The sequence below is a fragment of the Musa acuminata genome, chromosome BXJ3-2 (genome assembly GCF_036884655.1).
Source record: "Musa acuminata AAA Group cultivar baxijiao chromosome BXJ3-2, Cavendish_Baxijiao_AAA, whole genome shotgun sequence".
Classification (NCBI taxonomy): domain Eukaryota; kingdom Viridiplantae; phylum Streptophyta; class Magnoliopsida; order Zingiberales; family Musaceae; genus Musa; species Musa acuminata.
In genome coordinates, this window is record NC_088350.1 from 30,091,403 (window position 1) to 30,112,407 (window position 21,005).

Consider the following 21,005-nt stretch of genomic DNA (forward strand, 5'->3'; position numbering starts at 1 on the left):
CCGCTATCGACCAGCCGGCTCCGAATATCCGACGAGAGATGATTCAGCACCCTTTAGATCTTGTCCCGCAGCACGTGATCGGAAAGATGCGCGAGCTCCGACGCCTCTGCCGGCGCGGCGTCCCTCCCGCCAGGCGCTGCGGCCACCACCTCGACCTCCGCCGTCGTCTCTTCCGGGGAGCATCTCCTTCCAATCAGTCTGAAGAGGTTCCTTTACCATCTCTGGCGAAGAGAGGGCAACTGAGCACGATCAAGAACGAACGAAAGCGAGAGATTACAGTGGTGGCAGTCGGCGTGGTCGTGATGTGATGTAATGTATAAAAGAGGAAGGAAGGCAGATCGATGGAAGAGGTAAGAGAATGCTGGACGATTTCCTCGGGCCCACATAACGAATGAAGAACATGAGTTGAATCGACGCTCTCACTCCAGAAAACCTAAATAAATATTATTGAATATAATACAATAAGGGTTCCAAATATTGGATTCTTTAAAATATGGCATATTCTTTTGAAAACACTAAAAATGAAGTAAAACGCCAATAGGATTATATCACAAAAGAAGGAATATAATTATAATATTGCAATATGAACGAACAATCAGTTTCTTTAGTCAATTTCTGAGTTTTTAAAAATAAAATAAAAAAAATAAAAAAAAATTATATTTATGTGAATTTATAGGGTTAATTACATAGTACCTTCTATAATTATTTATCCTTAACATATCTACACTTTCAAATATTATATTGGGATCCTGTATATGAAAATGAAATATTGAGATTCTTATATGGGATTAAAATTTAAGAGGGAGAAGGTCTTGTTAGATTATAAGATTAAATATTTCACTTTGAAAATATAAATATCTTAACATAATTTTAAAAAATATAAGGATTAAAATGCTAAAAGTAACTATTTTATGATGGAAGGAGCAAGTAAATAATATGATCATTCTCATAATACATTATTTCTTTAGGATAATTATATCTGTTAAATTCTCTCTGATAGGGCATATTATGGATTCCGCCACATGAACACGACCCTTGCCCACCAGCCCAAGCGTAGAGCCTCGGGAGGCAGACGTAGCACCACATTGGGTGTGCCACTAGGAATTCGGGATGACAACTGTTCTCCTCTCGCACCGTCTAAGGTTGCACTAACCAGTGTCACCTCAACAAGGATCGTGTCGGAAAGCTTGGAACGATGCCATGTGGCACCATTCCACATATCTTGGGTGGCGAACGTCCAAAGATACACACTTGCCGCTCAGGGAGTTAACCACCGTGCGAGGGTCGCGTACGGTCGACCCCCAAGCACTATGATAAAAACCCTTTACCAACATTTGACAAGGGAAAGGACATTGGATAAGAGCATTCCACTAACTTGATTTTTGGAGGGGCCTAAGTCAAATTTCTCTCCCCATCCCGACCTAAGCTGGTGTGCAAGAATCCGACGACGACAAAGGTGGCAGGCTCGCTGAAGAGACACATCCCAACCAAATCCGAGCTTAAACCGATCGAGCGAAGACCTCGTCCCCGAGACGATCTTAGACATCACCAGTTGGATCAAGCCGTACGAACTCCTCGATCACAGCATAAAGTTTACTAATACCCTCGATACGTAAAGACGCATAATTAGGGACGGCCTATACGTGGGCCTGCAAGTAATGGCCCAAACATCGAAGGGGTTGAAGCCCATTCGTATTCGAACTTTGTTAAAAGACTAACATGGATATCGAGGTCTTCACTGTCACATAATCCATATTATCTTCCACTAGAGGGAGATGCATCGCGCACCAAAGTAGCAGTCTCCATTTGGCGTTCGAGGGGAAGCCGGGAATCAATCGAAGGGTCGAATACATGCCTACCTTATCTTTATCTTGCAAGTTGTGCGAGAACTTTGGGAAAAGGATGCCTCGAGACGACGGATTCCCTTGAAGTGGTGAGTTCATGGCACCATCAGAACAGCATCACGGTCGGGCTCTCTCATCCTTCTTATCCATGGTTGGATGCAGAATAGAAATGGAGCCCTTCGCAGGAATGGAAAACGAAGAGTCAATGCCTTGTGTAGCACTGCATGGTTGAACGTGTTGTCCTTCGACGTAGAAATAGGGGCACATGGCTCGACAAACACGTCGCCAAGTGGGGGGAGGCCATTGGCCAGAGACCGGCAGTCGCACCGCCAACTTTTCTTAGAGTTCATCATGTATCGTTTAATCGCTGATCCATAATACCGCAGTATTTTCCCAAAACACTTTATGCAGAGATAAAAGAAGATGGATTATGTCCGAGGCTTCCCTTTTGATGTTTCTTCATCCACAAATCTTCCTTCCGAAGAGATTGAAGTTTTGAGTCGTCTCCGTCAACGATGAAACGGACTGCTGCGCATTGAAAGCAGATACGATGAGTGGGTATGTGCTATACTTAGGCTTGCCAATATTAATGCCAAGAACAGGAAAAATATCTTTCCCGTGTCAGCGAACTGACTTTGGAGGACGTATTCTTTAATTCTCGGCATAAGGTAAAACAATAATCGAAGCGAAGCGAAGCAATAATTTAGAGGTCTTCGCTTCCTGACGCATGGAGGAAAGCCTGGTCCTTGAGGTGGGAAGACGGGAACTTGGGAGGTAAGTTCACAGGGAGCGCCATTTTTTCTCCGGCAGAAAAAAAAAGAACTAACGTGACAAAAATGTGCGGTGGATTCTTCCTTCACTGACAGTGAGTGGAAAATGACTCGATACTTGCACACTGTTGAGACCTTTTGATGTTCTGTTCCAAGTTGAGATAAGGAACAGAGGAGGAGGTGAGATCTACTTGTCCAGAGCTTTGAGCATTTGGAATTTTCAGTTTTAGTTCGGCTATTTGTTTCCTGAGATGTGCTACACTCGGACGGCAGATTGGGGAGTACTGTTTTCGTCTTTTACGATCCGTGTTCTTCAAGGTTTGTCCTTCTGCTGTGCAATCTCGGGGAAAGGTGGGATCTTGGCGGCTTTGTTCAGGAAAACTGGGGATTGCTTGTTGGAATTCCGAACGCTATAGATGTCCGGGGTCTTGGACTTGAGTTCGGACGCAGATCATCCTTGGCCTGGCGAGGGAATTTTGGTAAAGGTACGACCTTGCGGGGTTTGTTCGACAAAAGTTGAGATTTTTTTGGCGGATCATTTTCCACTGGAGTTTCTGATTTGGATTTCGTGGCTTTGAGTTTCTGATTCTGGCGTCTGATGATACAAATTTTGGGTTTCTTCACTTGATTTGACGATTTAATTGATATTTTCGCTGTTTTTGGCTCTGTTTGCAGAGATAGATACATCAAGAGTTTTTTTTCCCGCAGTCGATCTGGAAGATCTGGTTCTTGAGGTTTTGCTGATTCCGTAACATTCTGAAAGCAAGAAATTTTGGAGTTGCTTTCCACGAGAACGAAAGAAAAGAGAGAAACAGTTGAGAGGTCGAGGAATGACGTTGATTTTATTGCTGCAAGATGGTTAATGGGTCATTAGAGCTTGATTTGGTTACAGAGAAGATAGGAAGAAAGCGCAACTTGTGGTGAAAGATGTCATCCTCCCCTCCGCCTTCTCCGTCAGCGACTCCTCCGTCTTCCTCAGCTTCTCCTCCTCCTCCTGTTTCTAGCGCACCACCTCCTTCCACTTTTTCTCCACCACCACCCATCGCCAGTTCGCCCCCTCCTGTCACTAGCCCCTCGCCGCCGGTGCCATCGTCGTCTCCCTCACCTTCTGCGTCTCCCCCACCACCAGTATTGTCTCCTCCGCCGACTTCCATTGCTGCCCCTCCACCTCCTTCGTTACCATCTCCTCCACCATCTTCTGGCTCCCCAACACCTCCGGCGTCGCCATCTCCACCCTCAGGTTCTCCTCCGCCGGTGCCATCGGCTAAACCACCTAAGAGTGCGCCTTCCCCACCTTCTCCTCCATCAGCATCCCCAAGTCCGCCTTCGAAGCCACCACCTAAACATGCATCGCCACCTACTACATCTCCACCCAGTAATTCTTTTGGTGGTACAACTCCTAACCAGCCTGGTCTTTCTCCCCCATTATCCTCTTCCATCGCTCCTCCAGGCATTAGCGCTACTCCAGTTATCCCGGTTTCCCACAGTCGCCCGGGTCCTGGCTCAGATTCTGGACAGGGAGGTGGTGGATTGAATACTGCATCTGTTGTAGCTATTGGAGCAGTTGCGGCTTTCGTGATGCTTTGTATAGCAGGACTGGTTGTGTTCATCATGAGGAAGAGGAGAAAACCAGTTACAGGATATAATGCAGGGTTTGTGATGCCTTCACCATTTACATCTTCAATAATGTCAGGTAATGCTCAGTGCCTTTCAGTTTTTAAACTCAGATTGATTGTGTTGTTGATTGTTTCTTGTGAGTTTCATAAATCATTGTTAATAGTCTTGAATTATATTCTCAAAAAGACTTTTTATTTGAGGTTTTGGACATAGGACCCTCTGAAATTACTGGAATTTTCTTGGGCCAGTCAGCTACCAAAATTGATAATTCAGATATGCTCTAACACCATATGGCAATTTCAGTAACCTCACTTCATTTTACTTGTCAGATTCATCCCTTCCAAGGTCCCCATTGGCTCCTCTTGTACATCACAACAAGTCTGGAAGCATTGGAAGGATGAACTCACTACCTGATATAACAATATCTAGCTCAACAGTGTGGTTCTCGTATGAAGAGCTGTACGAGATAACCCATGGCTTTTCACCTCTAAATATATTAGGCGAGGGTGGGTTTGGTTCGGTGTACAAAGGGAGCTTACCTGATGGAAGAGAAGTAGCCGTAAAGCGATTAAAAGTTGACAGTGGACAGGGGGAACGTGAGTTCAAAGCTGAAGTCGAGATCATCAGCCGTGTGCACCATCGTCATTTGGTTTCTCTTGTAGGGTACTGCATATTTGAACAACAAAGATTGCTTGTATATGACTATGTGCCTAACGGAACACTTGAATCTCATCTTCATGGTACAGCATACTTTGTTTATTAAAACTTTGTGTCATAGTTTCTAAAAATAATTAATTTAGTTATCTGAGGCTCAATTGGAATACTATTTCTGCAATATCAGGGAAGGGAAGGCCAGTAATGGATTGGACCACCAGGGTGAAGGTTGCTGCTGGTGCAGCTCGTGGCATCGCGTACCTGCATGAGGATTGTAAGATTACAAATTGATACTTACGGGCAACATATTAATGTCTATTAAATTTGACAGCTGTAGATCGTCCTTTTTACATTCATTGTTGGAATTTTAACCAGGTCATCCCCGGATAATTCATAGAGATATAAAGTCTTCCAACATTCTATTGGACAACAACTTTGAAGCTCAGGTTATTTTCATTATAGTGTAATTTGTTTGGAAAAGAAAATATTAATTATCTTATATTGATTGTAATTAGTGTCATGACCGAATTGTCACTTTGAACTAGGTTTCTGATTTTGGGCTTGCAAGGTTAGCTGTTGATGCTTGTACACATGTAACTACACGTGTGATGGGGACATTTGGGTAGGTGAACCATGTCATAGTTGCAAACCTTTAATCTATAAATGCTTTTGGTATTTGATTGTAATCTCATGGCTCTTTTACCTATGGGCATAAACAGTCTGACACTGTTTTGTACCTTTAGATATTTGGCTCCAGAGTATGCATCAAGCGGCAAGTTGACTGAGAAATCTGATGTCTTTTCTTTTGGCGTTGTGCTCCTGGAACTTATTACCGGACGAAAGCCTGTTGACAGCACAAGGCCTTTGGGCGATGAGAGCCTTGTTGAGTGGGTAAGTTCTAAAATTTGAAGTTTCCCAAACTTTGTTCACTCGTGTCATCAAGTTACTAAGTAGCTTAAACAACAGTAATTTTGGATTTTTTTTTTCAAATTTCACTATGACTTTGAAGTGTATGGGCGAGTCAAATAATCATAAACATCACTTGAATTTGGTGTTTGAGTTGATGTATCCCAGCTACCAAGATTGCATCAGGCAACAGAAGTCCTCGTTCTTCACATACTTTACTAGATCATATTAAAGTATACCATAAACTAAAAGCAAAAATTTTCTGATTAGTAGTCTCTCACCTGGACAAGTAGCAGTTGCTTCAGGCTTACAATTTTCTTTTAAGCCATAATGTTTATCTAGTGCCAAATGATAACTATATCAAAGCCAGGTAATTGCGAAATTGAAAGGTTTAAATCTCTAGGATTTCACTTTGTAGAGGTTAGACACTTTTTGGTATCTCATCGTAGAGGATGACTGATAACCTGCTGTGTGCTTGATAACTAGTATTCCGTTGCTGATAGTGCAATTGTTATATTTGGTGTTTGGTCGGACCTGCATCAGACAAGCAGGGTCCCTCTACTTTGAAACTAAAACGAACCATGTACTACTAGAGAAAATGGGTTGACTCTTGACTGATTAGAAGTGCTATAACACCTGCAAAAACACCTGTCCTCAATCTCCGATGCTGGAATGAAAATTGTGCTGGCTAGAAGACATGCTCCAGACCATTGTTTTAGTTACTAGTATGCAAAAAAATAGAGTTGTCTGGCTTTACTACATCATCCTCTAAGTCACCTTTTCTCTTGTCTCGGTTTCAAAAAATAGGAATCTGCTTCATTAACTGCTAATGAAATTCCAGGCACGACCACTACTTTCCCGTGCACTTGAAACTGGAGAACTTGGAGAACTCCATGACCCTAGACTTGAGAAGAACTATGACGAAACTGAAATGTTCCGTATGATCGAAGCAGCAGCAGCATGCACCCGTCACTCAGCAGCAATGAGGCCTCAAATGGGAAAGGTTATGATGAAACACTATAAATCAACATGTAAAACGAATACATTTCGATGCATCCTAAGCAAACTTGTTCTTGCTACAGGTGGTCAGAGTTCTTGATAGCCTTGCTGATATTGATCTTAACAATGGTGTCACACCGGGGCAAAGTGAAGTGTTCAACGTAGCTCATTCAGCTGATATCAGAATATTTCAGCATTTGGCATTTGGGAGCCATGATTCTAGTTCTGATTACAGCCCGTATAATTGGAGTCGTCAAAGAGATGTGTAAATAGGTCATATAGGGGACTTGCCAATGAGAAATTTGTTTCTTCCTTTTGTATAGTGGTTTTCCGAAATCCAGATTGGACTCGAGTTCTTCATTTTTTTTATGCACATTTGATGCTTCTTGGTATATTATTTATTCCCTTGTCTGTTCCTACTACCAGAAACATTCAGGGGAAGCTGTTTTAGGCATGCGGAGGTATATTCTTATGCCACTTTAGAAGTTGAATTTTTAGTGAGAATCTTGTTGTTTAGTTAATGTTTCAGCAAATAGTTGAATCAATCAAACTTATCTTTGCAGGATCCATTATGCCATCAGAACAGTGACTGCTGCATGAGGAAGAAGGAGCATATTACACTATCTTTTGAACAGAGAGACCTTTTGAAAAGATAGCTATCTAATTTAGCATTGTCTCTGTACTAGTGTAGACTGGCTGCTTCCATTAACCTGACTTGGATGTTTAGATGTTGAGGAATCAGTCATCCATTCCTTTCATATCTGATGGTATGTATTTTGTTGCTTACTATTGACTGTAGCTTCATGAATGGATCCTTCTACCAAAAGGCAATGCATTTGGGTTGATTGCACACAGTTTTACTTGAACTTTTAACGGTGGTCCGGGGAGACGTATGAACCTGACACCGGTCCGGTGATGTGATGGATCATCTGCATCTTGAACCACAAAGAGAGTTGCTGTCTCTCTCTCTCTCTCTCTGAACCACAAAGAGAACAATTGTCTCTGTCTCTCCTCTCCCCCCTACACATCGGCATCGTAGTGGTAAATGGTTTCACCAAAAACACCTTTTGCTGAATAAGATAGTGTAACAAGTCCTATTACACCGGTCGTCGTTCGATGATGCTTGTGCTTTCCGGCAGTCTGACTTTTCGACCCTCCTCGCCCTCAGAAGTCAAACCAGCAGCACAGTGTTCAAGGATAAGTAACTTCTCCTGGAAGTAGGCAGGAGGTTGAATCCTCCTTTCAGGGTTTCGTCCCCAGATGGTGCTTTTCTATTTTGGCTTCGATTCGCATCCATGTATTTGATCGACCTCTTTGCTACTCCTACAAAGAAAGAGAAGAACACTGGTTTGCAAGACCCTGGCATTTCCGTCAGACTTATGCATCGTCTCTTTATTTCATTGCATCGCGTTGATGGTTACAAGTAGAGATAGAAGCTGATGCTGGTTTTAGAATTATTTTCTCGATGGAAGAGTCTCAAGTTACAAGGAGAATTTGAGTATTACCTAACAAAAGGGAAGAAGGTAGGCTTCACTGTACTCTCCTGATGTGCAGAACTCATCAAACTGAGGCTGTTTAGAGTTCTGTGTCAGCTAATATTACGTCTCAACAAAGATTCTATATGTTTCTACCTCCGTGAGTAGAAAAGATGACATCAATAGCCTCCTTCAGCTGCTTTCCCCCCTTGTGCAGACCAGAACTCATCGGTTTCCAACACCTGCACGGCAATCAGAAATCTCTCTCGCTGATCACAGAAGTGTATGATAGAGGACGAGTAGAGAGAAACTCGAATTCTCAGTGAAGTCAATTACCTTCACTTGCATCTGAAGGAACTTCACATGGTTAATGGCCTTTTCGAGCATGGCCTGTAAAAATTGCATGAACAATTAGAAGGGAAATAAGACAATTAGATATTGGTAAGATTGATGAAAGGCACGCACACCTTTGCCCCATTGGCAACAATATCTTGAAGAACCCTAAGGCGTTCTGCAACCACAAATTAGCTGTCGATAGAGTTATTAGAACCTTCAGATGTTTCAACTTGAAATGGTAACCAAAGTAAACACCTTTGCTGCAGCACCCTGGGGATGCTTTGATGGACTCTGCTTGTTCTTGGTCGTTCTGCTACCACCGCATTGCTTCTTGGGACTTGGCATTTCACCCTCCCGCATAGACGATTGCAATGAAATCTTTGTCAATCACAGATCATTATTTGAATTATACTAAGATGGATTTGATTTGGATATCAAGATGAACAGAAGCACCATGGATGGGCGCTTTTGGTGGCCTTCTCGCTTGTGTGATGCTTCGTTGTAGGATTCCAACCTCGGGGGCACCATGATTTCGTTTACCTTCCACTCGACCGCCCATAGAACTGTAGGCACTTACCATCTCAGCATAACTTCGGTCCTCGATTAGCCAAGAATCAACAGTGCCAGGGGTCATATCGAAGCTGAATCGCTTCGAAGCATCATAGTCGTCCTCAGGGTCCAAGTTCACGTAGTTGCTGCTGCTGCATGGCAGTCCATCACCTTGTTCGACCAAGGAGGAGTTCGAGTAGCACCAGCTACCAAACGCTCCCTTGTAGTCAATGACATTGAGAGCCTGTTGCCAAGAAGAACTCACCACTCTGCTACTAGATGAGTTGCCGGGATCAGATAGACCGGGAGGGAGAAGGCTGCTTGAGAAACTTCTCAGGAACTCTGAGGCTCCTCCTTCAAGCATCAGATTGTTCTGGCGTTCATAGCCGACTAACTCGCTGAGACAAAGCTGGTCTAACCACGAGAGCAGCTTACTCTGTCTCAGATGCCATGCACATAAAACCTGGTGCAGCAGCACGTTAGAGAAGCATTGAATGATCGAGGTGTGGATGGCCGGTGTCGCGCGGCTGCACATCATTCGCAAATAAGTCTGCTAAACACTCCAAAGATAACATCGAGAGAGAGAGATGTAGAACACAGCGGAAGGAATGGCTAGAGAAGACAGCAACAGAGATCGAGGCCCCTTCCCGTTCTGGCTTAAAAGCCATGTGGAGGTATGTGCATCATCTTCCTCGAAAGAGCTGTAGTTATCTTGAGTATTATAATGAAAGGAGTGTATCCCTCCCATCATTCGGTTGCTAAGCCCGAGTCCTCTAAGCTTCCCAGCAGAACTAGCGAAACAGAGCATTGAGCAAACGGGAAAGCATATCGAACTCTCCATTGTGTCGTTCTTCAACAGTGAGAACGAGACTTACAGAAGCCAATATCCAAGAACAAAAGTTGAATAAGAGTGAATCAAGAATTCCTCGGAAAGGAAATTGGAATCTTACTTGATGATTAAACAATTTTAGGAAAGATACTTTTCTATCAAGTCATGCATAAGAAAATGTCGTTATGTTTGTCTTTCCACTGGATCTTCACGTTCATCAGCCTCTTTACCAAACGGCAGCAGCCATTCCTGCCAACCTTCCTTCAAAACTACCGGTCACAGCCAAACAGTTTCACGAGTCCGTGACCTTTGCAATGTCTCGTCGGTGGCTTACATGGAGACAACGGAGTGAAAGGACGAGTCGTCGCATTTTGTTTGACGAAATCATTCAATGTTTTCTGCTCCATGTCTCACGGCCATGGGGCAGCAGCAACATGAAAGAAGACTGCAAACCTCAGGCTCCTGCACAAGCAGCCATCGAGCTCTTGACTTAGAAGACATTCTGCGAAGGCCACCAGAATTGTCGGCCGCCGCATGTGATCTCCCATGCCAAACACTTTGAACACGAAGGAGCACCAAATGTTGATATGTTACAGTGCCTTGCATTCGCGTATCCCTTTGACCTTTGTTCTGCTTGAAGACTTGGAACCTTTGACTCATTTCTTTCATACTTTTCTTGGTATTTATGGTGGAAATACTACTTTGAGGAAGAATTATTGCTCGAATGAAAGAGCTATAAAACAATAACGGAGTCCAAGATTGTCGGTAATTTGGTCGAACACATGGTATGTATCGTGCAAACTTCACACAAGTGAACAGAGGCATCACCCTGAGAAGAGTGACGTTCGCTACGATTTGTAGCTAACTCAAAACTACATCTAATTTGTTCTGAAGTAGACTGACCGACCGATGGCAGAAAGAATCGAGAGAAGAAATGCCGAGAAGAAATGCCGCCTCCCTCTGCTACTGGATCATCTTCTCCAGTGCTTCCCACAGAACACCCTTGAACCTGTTCACATCGAGCTTCACGTTCTGGGTCTTCATGAACGTCGACCTTACGACTTTGAACTCGCTGCCGTGGAACGACATAGGGTCCGTGAACACACGGTGGTCTCTTGGATACTGCTCCGTCAGAGTGCTCTCTTCTATGGTAATGCTGTGCTGCAGGTACTTGAGCCCCATGGCCATCGCAGGGTACCCAAAATCCAGCATCGACATCCACTCCAGCCCACCCCACGGAACAATCTGAATCATGGTGGCGTTCAGCGGCAGGAACACAAAGTTGGTGAGGCCAGCGCCGTGCACCCCCATCATCACGTCGCAGGAGTTGATGGTCCGCGCGAACTGAGCCATGTCGGATGACACATTTGCTTCGTCGACCACCACCTCGAAACCCAAGCCCTCCGCCATCGCCACTATCTCGCCGATGTTGGTGAACGCTCGCGTTTTCTTCCGCGCGATGATCAGCAGCCTTGGCTTCCTCGCAGCGAGGTCTTCGATGTTGTTCACTGTTTCTCGCTGCAACGAGTAGGTGCTCCTTATAAATCTGGTGAAGTCGTTCAAGGTGTAGCCATTGGGAGCTCTCGCCGGGTCGATTTGGAACTCCTTGTGCGCCCGAAGGCCTACGATGACCTGCTTGAAGCAGTGCACTTCCTCGTCGCCGTCGAAGTCCATCACCGGGTACTTGGACAGCCTCTGGAGCACAAGACGGTACTTGTTGATCCACCAGCGCCGGAAGTCGGTCACCACGAACTGGACCTCCCCGTCGAACTGGCGGGCGGTCACGAATAGAGGAATAAGCAGGTCGCTGAAGTCGTGGAAGAGGTTCCCGGTGTACCCGCTAACGGAGAAGACTATGGCGGAAACATTGTGGTGGACGGTGCATCGAGGGGCTTCGCTGGTGGCTCTGATGGTGAGTTCTCTAACCTCGCGGAGACAGGTCTCATCTCCTTTGCGAGGATATGGATGGACTCGCCATGCTTCTTTGTGCTCAGTGTTGTTGGATGACTCCATGAACAGGACAGACGAAGAGTTCCCGGGAATCCTGATATCTCCATACAATTCACAGATATCTACTCGTTCGTCTGAAAGATCACATGATGACTTCCTCTCCAGAGTTTGGATTTGCTCACCTCCTTCTTCGCATCAAAAAAAGATTTAGGAAGGGTTAAGAGTCGAACAGAATAGATAAAGGGATTCAGTTCTTTTTAGTGAGGTATGACTTATGGTAATAATATCTATCTCATGATTAGGAATATTTATGCTTCCAAGTATTTAATGTTCCAAGTATTGACATGATATAATACCTGTTAGTTCATCAGTTCTTGCTACTTCCTGCGAAGTGGAGTCAACAACGATGGCATTCTTTTCTCCTTGGATACTCTTCTCTTTCTCATCATTGCTTTCTGCTGCATGCGGAGCACTGTTAGCTTTTACAGATTTAAAGCTAAATCGCCTTTCAAAAGGGAAAGGGAATTTCAGCCGAGGAATATGGAACACAAGCACAAGTAGATTACCTGATGCCTGAGAGTTTTGTGGATCTTTCCCTCCCGAAGCAGTGGAATGCCTTCCGTTCTCATCTCCATTCAACACATCGTCACCTAAAGAAAGATGAACAAAGCCAAAACCTTTCAGACAACCAACGCCAAGTACGAGCTCAAAATAGCATTCCCATGCCCTGCATAAGAGTGAAGCATCCGAGATCCGCACAATACCTGATAATGGAGTCGGCATCGATGTCCTAAAACCGACTGCAACACGAATCAGCGCGGGTTATTAGCTCAAGAACAAGGAATTAGCAGTGGCAACATAGACGAAGGGGAACACGAAAGGAAGAGCGTAGCTTACGGCTCGAGCGAACTAGTCCCCGAGGCTTAGACGCCACCAAATAGGTCATCGTGACCAGGAAGCATCCGACGAGGAGCATCACGAGTCTCAATCTTCGCGACTGGTTGCCATTCCTTGCCAGCTTCAGTTTGGAGCCCATCTTCATCGGCTCTGCTGCAGCACCGCTCCTCTCTTTGCTCGTAACCGAGCAAGACGGCAGCCTCTACAACAAAAAGGCGCAGAGTTCGGGGACATATAATGACTATGGGTATGAGTCATAGGGAATGGGTGAGTGTGACAAGGACCAAATATGTAATTTTGACTCCTCAAAACAGGAGGCCACTTCCTCCCTTTCTTCTTCTTCTTCTTCTTCTTCCTCCACATCTTGGTTTGCATGCTTGCGAGTGGCGTGGGTCCACCGGCTTGAGGTTGGAGCGACTTGGACCGGGTTAGACGTAATTCTATTCCTGAGAAGGAGCAGGAAAGGATGATGGAGCTTCACTGCTACCATTTACTTCACTGAAGATACACATGCAGCAGAATTGTTCCAACCGGGGGGAGAGCCAACTCAGGTCTTCTGGTCCAACTAGAGAAACTAGAAGAAGCAGAGAAAAGGATTTTGGAATCCAATAATACGTTCGATGTAAGATGTAGGAGGGAGTGATCAGCTCGTGCAATTACTGAGTAGGGTGGTGGGTACAAAAAGGTGCAGAGAAAGCAGAATCTTCCCAGCTTTTACTGCAATGCTCCTCGAGTCACTTGCTTCAAATGCATGACAGGTGACGCAGGAAGAAGAAGCAAAATGTACCGTCGAAATGCCCCCTACCGACTCTGTGCCTGTCCTCCCACCATTAGAAGCCCGTCTTTAATCCGACAGAATCACCATTTCACGTGAACCGCATATCGATTTCCCTCGGTGATGTATTAGTGCTGCACACACCACCCCGTGGATGCTCATCTCATCTCCTGTACGAATTATACAGATGACAGATGAGTTCGAGTGAGAGACCGATCAAGGTCAAAAAATCTATATTAGAGCAGACATCAATTCAATCGAAATATTTAGATTATGACATCCAATTTTTTCAATTTGTATGTAGTATTTTCTTGGTAGTTAAATTGTCATGTCAAAGATCTTAGTCACGAAGTCAAGCAAAATCTCAGTCCTACATCTCGAAATGTTCATAGGCCTTTGTCAAAATGTCGGTAGCTATTATTTTAACTAAGAACAAAAAAAAGAAAAAAAAGTACTTGATTTCATAACCCCATTTAGCCACACTTGAGATTATATCTCATAATTACCTTATTTCACACAATATCATTTATATGCAACCGTGCTGAGTGTTGTCATCCTCCTTCGGACTCTCCCGGTAGATTGAATTGTACTTTAGATTTATTTTTCTTTTGATGTTGAGATTTTAAATCGATTATGAATAAATCGGAATCAAATGGGTCAAAGTTAATATACATTTAAACATGAATATTCTTAACGTCACTTACTTTTGACTTTGCTGTGACACAAATATCTCCGGAAAATCATGTAAGTTAATATACATTTGATAAGATTATTTAGTCCTACATTGATTGATTGAAGAGTATGAGTATGAGAATCGATGACTCATAAGTCTGTTAGATCTCTCTTATCATAATGGGTGATTTTTAGAACTCATTTGTTCTAAAACTAATAAAAACGAGTTTGTCAAAGCAAACAATTCCTTACTAATCATACGAATAGGCCGATGGTCGCTTACTTTTGACTTTGCTGTGGCACAAATGTCTCCGGGAAACCGTGTTCGGCAAGTCAATTCGTCGGCACATCTTTTTGCCGCGTGCTGTGAGGTTCGTCCGTTCGGCAAAGGCCGAAGAATTTGTCGACGCCTCAACCGGTCATCTAATCTGAAAGCAGATGGTTTGGTAGGAGATCGGACCAATATAAGAAGATGCCGAAGTTATCGAGGCTGCTCTCGTATCGGTCGTCGTCGACGTCGTCACCGCTCAAGCTGTCATGCAAGTGGTTTCCAACCAGAAGCCATTGGCGGGTATATGAGTCACCCATTTCCGCACGTAAGCTATTCGCTCTTTTTCCTCTGTTCGAGAAGGACTCGTGGATTTCAATGTGTTCGATTCTGCCCATTTTAGGTATCCATTCATCCATCGATTATATGTTTATTTTTTGCTTATCGTTGATAATGTGCTTCACCTGCCATCAGACCCCCCCTCCCTCCACATTCGATCACATCCCGAGAATAAAATTGTCATACACAGACAATAAGTAACGACCGACGACGACGATAACATCGAGGGGTTGACATATTCTTTTAGATTCTTAGAATCAACGTTAGGAATTCAACCATAGGACTTTTTTGTGTGAATTATTTTTTGAAATTAGGATGCATAAATAACACATACATCTTAAATTTCTATTGGGGACGCGAGTGAATACTTTAAATACTTTTAAGATTTACATGTTTTGATTGCGATTGACTGAATGCATTTATATCTCGATTTCATCTAGCGAAGATCTTAGATTTTCTTCATGCAGTGAGAAGCGTCGAACCATATAAATCTTATATTGACTCTCTCAATTATTATGTATATGATATAATGTATATATAAAGGGATTATATTTTAATTTTGTGATTGACACAATATATTTTAATTTTCATGGACATAGATGAGGATCATCAAATCATATAAATACTCCCTTAGGTTTGTGTTTACTATTAATCTCTTTTTTTTTTTTTTTATCTTTGCTTATGATATCAAAGTCTTCTCTCCCATTTTTTTTTTTTCATAGTATCAATCATAAGAGAATGTATTCGTAAAGAGATTCATAGTTGAATTTAGATTAAGTCAATTGATTTTTTTTTATTTTAAGTTACTTTTAGGCATATATGAGAAATATCGAAGCACATAAATTTTATATCAATTTTTTTTATTTGATATCGATGTTTTCGCTTCCCGACAAACAAACATCAACACAAACTCGAATAAAATCAATCACAATGTGAATAAAGTGGAAAATTCAATATGCAACAAAAGGTCAGAAATGAGAGAAACAGCGAATTTGGCCAAAGTGGCCGAATACCGGTATATGTGTGGGTGTGAGAAATGAGTTGTTTGAGGGTCCACATCAACTGCTCGCTGTCCACCGAAGACTTGCCACCGAATCAGGAATAGCAACACCAACAATTGAAGCAGCCATTATTGCCTACGGAATGAAAGATGACAGCAGCTCGTCGCACAAAGTCCCATCGAGAATAGCCAAAGCCATTAAACACAAAGCTCCTCTGCGAAGACTAATCAGAAGGACAAAGGGCGAGGCATTCAATGCGTGCGGCCCGCCAAAGCCGGTGAATTGGGTCCCACCCATCATCAGATCCCACGAATGAACTATTGAAATGCATCGTTCGTTTCCTATGACTCTCGAGGATGAAATTGCTGGAAATTTCTTCTCTTTTTCTTTTGGCTACAATTATACTTTATTAATTTAAAAAGACAATTATATTTATTTTATCCAAACTAATAAAATTATTATTTTTAAATTATATACATATATATGTATATATATACACACGAGGTTTTGAGCAAGAAAGGTCCAAACCTGTTCAGGTGAGGCCATTAATAGCTCATCCAAGCGTATGAATTGCCAAAAACACAGTGTCATTTATTAGACATTGTTGTGTCAGAGTGCTCTCCTCATCACTGATGCCATTCTGCAACGATCTGATTGACATTGTTGGCAGCAAGTAGAAGGTTTGGCTTCTTCTCCTTCTCCGGTCCTTATGGCAGATTACTCTCGCTTGAGCACATATACAACTCACATTTTGAAGTGTGGAATTACGAGCTTCATCTATCACAAATTATGTGTCTCGTATAACTTCACAAAGGAACGATCTAATCACCCCATTTGATGATTTGCAAATCTGAAAAGAGAACGTTTCCCCTGGTGATGGCATGTTTAATCCTATTATGTCGTAAATATGATTGTCGTAAATATATTATGTCCTGGTTGGATCTTTGACAATTCGGAAAAAACAAAACAAAATAAGTATATGTAAATAAAAATGACTTTCTGATGCAACCGCAAATGAAGTAAGAGATTAAAGAACACATACTCTATTTTCCTGGAAAGCACTGGGGGAACTTCATGTTTGTTTAATCTTATTAAGAAAAATACAATGCGAATTAATCAAGGCGAGTAGTTTCAAACTGGTGCCGCTATCTACCGTTGACGAAGAAGCTCAAGGGCATGCAGTAAAGTACTGCTGAACCTCTGTGTATCGAGCTTCACACCCTGTTTGAAAAAGTACAGCTCGATCATTCGATCCCACCCATGTTTTCTGTAAGCTTCCTTCTGATCAGAGAGCACTGGATCGCCTCTAGAAAACTGCTCTGTCAGCGTGCTCTCTTCTAGACTTATCATATACTGCAAGTAGTGCATCTTCATGCTTATGGTAGCCAATCCAAAGTCAATCCAACTTATCCCCTCCAATCCACCCAGAGGAATAACTTGGATCACCACTGCATTGGTTGGAAGGAAGACAAGATTAGTTAGCCCGGCGCCGTGAACTCCCAGCATCACATCACATGAGTTAACTATGCGTGCAAATTCAGCCAAGTCATACTTCGCCTCTGCAACAACAGCTTCGAAGCCCATCTCTTCCGCTTTCCGAACTATTTCATCGACATTGGCAAATATTCTCGTCCACTTCCTTGCAATAATTAGGATTCTAGGCTTCTTATCTTGATCTGGTCCCAGTTTAATCGTGGTGTCACGCTCCAATGCAAAAGATTTTCTGACATGCCTTCCAAAATCAACCATTGAGAGACCGTAAGGGGACCTTGAGGGCTCAATGCTCATCTCCTTGTGGAATTTAAGACCCACGATAACACGAGGAAAGCAGCGAACTGTATGGTCCTGGTTGAAGTCAATGATCTCATAATTAGTGAGAGGTTTTAGTAGTTTTCGATACTTGTCATTCCATATTGGAAGAATCTCACTTATTAGAAACTGAACTTCCCCGTTGAACTGTTGGGATGTTGTAAAGATAGGGATAAGTATATCAGTGAAGTCATGGAAGAAGTTCCCCATATAACCACCAGTTGAGAAGACTATTGCCGGAACTGTGCTACGTATGGCACATTTAGGAGCACCATGAGGAGACAAAGTTTTCACTGATATTTCAGTGACGCGAGCCATCGCTCTAGCATCTCCTTTCCGAGGATGAGGCTTCAACTGCCATGATTCTTGTATGTTTGTACCATTTGTATTTGAGGAAGTAACAAAGAGGATGGAGGAAGAGTTTCCATGGATCCTAATATCACCCTCCATCTCACAATAATCATTCCTTCTGTCTGAAAAATCACAAAAGGGATTTCTTGGAAGTTTCTCCTTTTGGGGCCTTGTCTCTGCACAAAAAATTATAAGCTTTAAATACAACAAACATGTTTAATTTCAATTCCTAGATCTGGAGTTCATCTACTTCTCTTCCGAGGAAAAAGCTAAATTTCAAAAATATTAATTTAGCTTTATGAAATTGTCTCAATAACTGGACAATTTTCAGTGTGTATATTTTCTTTGACATGAAAATTGTGTCTGAACTTTCTATTTATTTTCAGAAACAAAGGTGATAATTCACTTTGTCTTTAGTAAGGATTTGTAAAAGAGAAACACAAGGCTTTATAATTACAAGAAAATCTACATCTTTCGTGCAAATTAAGACTAACGAAAGAAGCATTAATAAAACTAACATATATATAGCAGAATAACATCTAGGATTATCATCTTTCACTCGCAATAGGTTTCCTATAATAATCCAGGAAATAGTGTACATTAATTCTATATTAGTCATCCCAAACTTACATCAGCTTCTATTTATGAAGTCAACAAGCATTCAATTATTTGGACTCGTTGCTACAAGGAGAACAAAAACGTCTAGTGTATTTTTAGTTGCACTTCACAAGTATACACCTTTAATTCCATGTAATGCAGAATTAATGGAATTGATTTTCTAGCCCAAGAAAGAATAATAAAATGTAAGTGCCATATTGTTAGGCAAGCAAACGATGTACTTATCTAAAGTTGAGGCACCTTTTGTGACAATTCATTATCTTTAATGCTAAACCTTGACATTTCTTGTATATTTGGTCCTTGTCCCTCTATGAACATTCCATAAGAAGGATTAAGCACTAAGGTAAATCAAATAGAAATGAACTTGATAAAGACATTGAAATAAAAGCAGATAGAAATGGACTTTCTCTAAGAGATCGAAAAGTATATATATAACGAAGATTGAGAGTGGATTCACAATCTTGAAAGACTTGAGCTAATGGTGGTTGGTGATTGTGAGTATGCACCAAGGAACTAGTTGGTTACCAATGCCCGTCGAGAAGAAATCCTTGAATTTACGATGCGTCAACTTGCTAAAGCAGAATATTTACTTCTTTTCTTGGCGTTCTATCAGGGTGATTGAGTAATCTTCCTGTTTGCCATTAACAATAGACGACAATGCACAAGGAAGCTATCAATGTGAGCTCTTCCTATTTGCCGTATGTTTCTCAAATCTTTTCAGCTACATATCGTCTGCAGATATCAACAAAAAAATCTACCTTGAGATGCTGCCAATTCCAGGAACCTCAAATCCACCTGCATTATATCAACGCATCTGTTCTTCTCCATTCCTAGTTTGCATGAGGATCGGACATCATGGATAACAGATGGAATTGATCCTAAAATCAAATTGGGATTCTACCATCGGACTCCAACTTTTTGTAGTGCATTCAGAAAAACATGAAGAATCGGCTTCAGAAATATAAAGAAACCAACAATTGCAGTCCATTGGAAGTTGAAAGTCTAATACGAGTACAGAAGGTATTCATCCTTACATATGTAGCTTGCTTTTCTCTACGTCTACAAGACTATTCTTTCTCCTACCTCTCTCTCAATTATCTTATTTCCAGATAATTTCCCTGTGTAATCTCACCCTTTCTTCTTTTCCCTCTTCCCATCTACTACTGCTTTCCTACTGACCTCCCTTTGAGGTGTTCTTGCCCTCTCTGATCCTTACTGTCGAATTGCTTGTAGGTGTTCACGAATCTCTAAAAGCAAGTGTTTTTTTATGTTGACTGGCAAGAAAATTCGTGGCCGATTAGAAGAGATTCTGCAACAATCATCTCAGATTCAAGAAGGCCAGCGAAAATTGGCTTACCCGCTGGATCAGAAGCTGTGATCTTGTGTTCTTCCTTGGGAACAGGAGGAGCCGCTTGATTTGAACGCCAGAAGGTCACTACACAACCAAATAAGATTGGGGGAAAATTAGCAAGACGATGAACTCAGCAGTCCACGGCACGAACATCTACGAGTACAGGATCAGAACAACTCACGGTTGGAGAAGGAAACAACGTAGCTGGTGTACACCACAAGAAGGATCATCGACAGCAGAAAGCATCCTCCAAGCAGCGCCGACCTGAGCCTTTGGGGTTCTCCTCGGCTGGGGCTCTTATGCTTCGCCATCTCCGATGTATCTTCGGGCCACTGCAATTATCTGCAGGAACTTCCCATCTTCTCAAAGAAGGGTTGGGTGAAGGTGGGTGGGGGGCAAACGGCTGACCTGCTCAATAATGGAGCTCAAGCGCTCTTCTGGTGATGCACCACGCATCAGTTGAGAAGAACTTTTCTGATGACGTTATTCCTGTGTTGACGAAATATTTCTAGGAAAAGGATTTGGTGGGCGAGAGTGACATTGTTCTTTAGATTTCGGGAAACGTGTTTGGACTTTTCCTCCAGAGTTGACTAAACTGCATGCTAGAAAATGGTTGATGGTTACTGGTCCTCATCTCCGTCCATCAAGACCTCGCACGTATCTCGACGAAAGCCAGCGGCAGAGCGGACGGCGACAAAGTTGCGCATGCCAGGACGCGGTGTCGGTGGGGAGTGACAGTAATTTAGACGATTACGTGATCGAGGTGACAAGTCACGATCAATTATTGTACAGCGTACATTAATGCTGCTGCTGAGACCATCACAATGTGTAGGTATACCATTAAGTATCCCAAGCGCTTACGAGATTCGTACTGGGGTCCAGCGGGAAGTGGTCTGGGCCCCATCAAATGTGTTGACTGGGCATGTCTCTCGTGAGATTTGCCGATGCGAATCAGTTGACCCACCGTCTCAATCGCAGTGTATGCCTTATTTGCA

General features: G+C 42.7%; 4 protein-coding genes across 7 annotated transcripts; 1 reads left to right on the forward strand and 3 right to left on the reverse strand.

The window, feature by feature from the left end:
* Positions 1-2,432: 2,432 nt before the first annotated feature.
* On the forward strand, positions 2,433-7,150 carry LOC103975540 (proline-rich receptor-like protein kinase PERK8). Its single transcript, XM_009390526.3, has 9 exons — positions 2,433-3,099; positions 3,290-4,307; positions 4,561-4,971; positions 5,073-5,159; positions 5,261-5,331; positions 5,431-5,507; positions 5,629-5,776; positions 6,633-6,794; positions 6,874-7,150. Exons 2-9 carry the CDS (start codon positions 3,542-3,544, stop codon positions 7,057-7,059), a joined length of 1,908 nt encoding a protein of 635 aa, XP_009388801.2. The 5' UTR covers positions 2,433-3,099; positions 3,290-3,541; the 3' UTR covers positions 7,060-7,150.
* A 1,294-nt stretch (positions 7,151-8,444) lies between these two features.
* On the reverse strand, positions 8,445-9,685 carry LOC135631592 (transcription factor RHD6-like). The gene is made up of 4 exons (XM_065139330.1): positions 9,142-9,685; positions 8,733-8,776; positions 8,602-8,655; positions 8,445-8,507 (listed from the first exon to the last, which is right to left on the reverse strand). Exons 1-4 carry the CDS (start codon positions 9,683-9,685, stop codon positions 8,445-8,447), a joined length of 705 nt encoding a protein of 234 aa, XP_064995402.1.
* A 1,053-nt stretch (positions 9,686-10,738) lies between these two features.
* Positions 10,739-13,400, reverse strand: LOC135631734 (alpha-1,3-arabinosyltransferase XAT2-like). Of its 4 annotated transcripts, none has more exons than XM_065139555.1 (5): positions 12,827-13,400; positions 12,694-12,729; positions 12,496-12,579; positions 12,286-12,384; positions 10,739-12,114 (listed from the first exon to the last, which is right to left on the reverse strand). In XM_065139555.1, the coding sequence occupies exons 1-5, from the start codon at positions 12,969-12,971 to the stop codon at positions 10,943-10,945; spliced, it is 1,536 nt and encodes a 511-aa protein (XP_064995627.1). In that variant the 5' UTR covers positions 12,972-13,400; the 3' UTR covers positions 10,739-10,942. The 4 variants fall into 4 exon arrangements, with proteins under 4 accessions (XP_064995627.1, XP_064995626.1, XP_064995625.1 ...); XM_065139554.1 differs by having other exon boundaries at positions 12,286-12,387; positions 12,827-13,398; XM_065139553.1 differs by having other exon boundaries at positions 10,739-12,117; positions 12,827-13,396.
* A 3,508-nt stretch (positions 13,401-16,908) lies between these two features.
* LOC135630787 (alpha-1,3-arabinosyltransferase XAT2-like) lies at positions 16,909-20,462 on the reverse strand. Its single transcript, XM_065137966.1, has 3 exons — positions 20,192-20,462; positions 20,017-20,094; positions 16,909-18,217 (listed from the first exon to the last, which is right to left on the reverse strand). Exons 1-3 carry the CDS (start codon positions 20,319-20,321, stop codon positions 17,031-17,033), a joined length of 1,395 nt encoding a protein of 464 aa, XP_064994038.1. The 5' UTR covers positions 20,322-20,462; the 3' UTR covers positions 16,909-17,030.
* Positions 20,463-21,005: the final 543 nt, after the last annotated feature.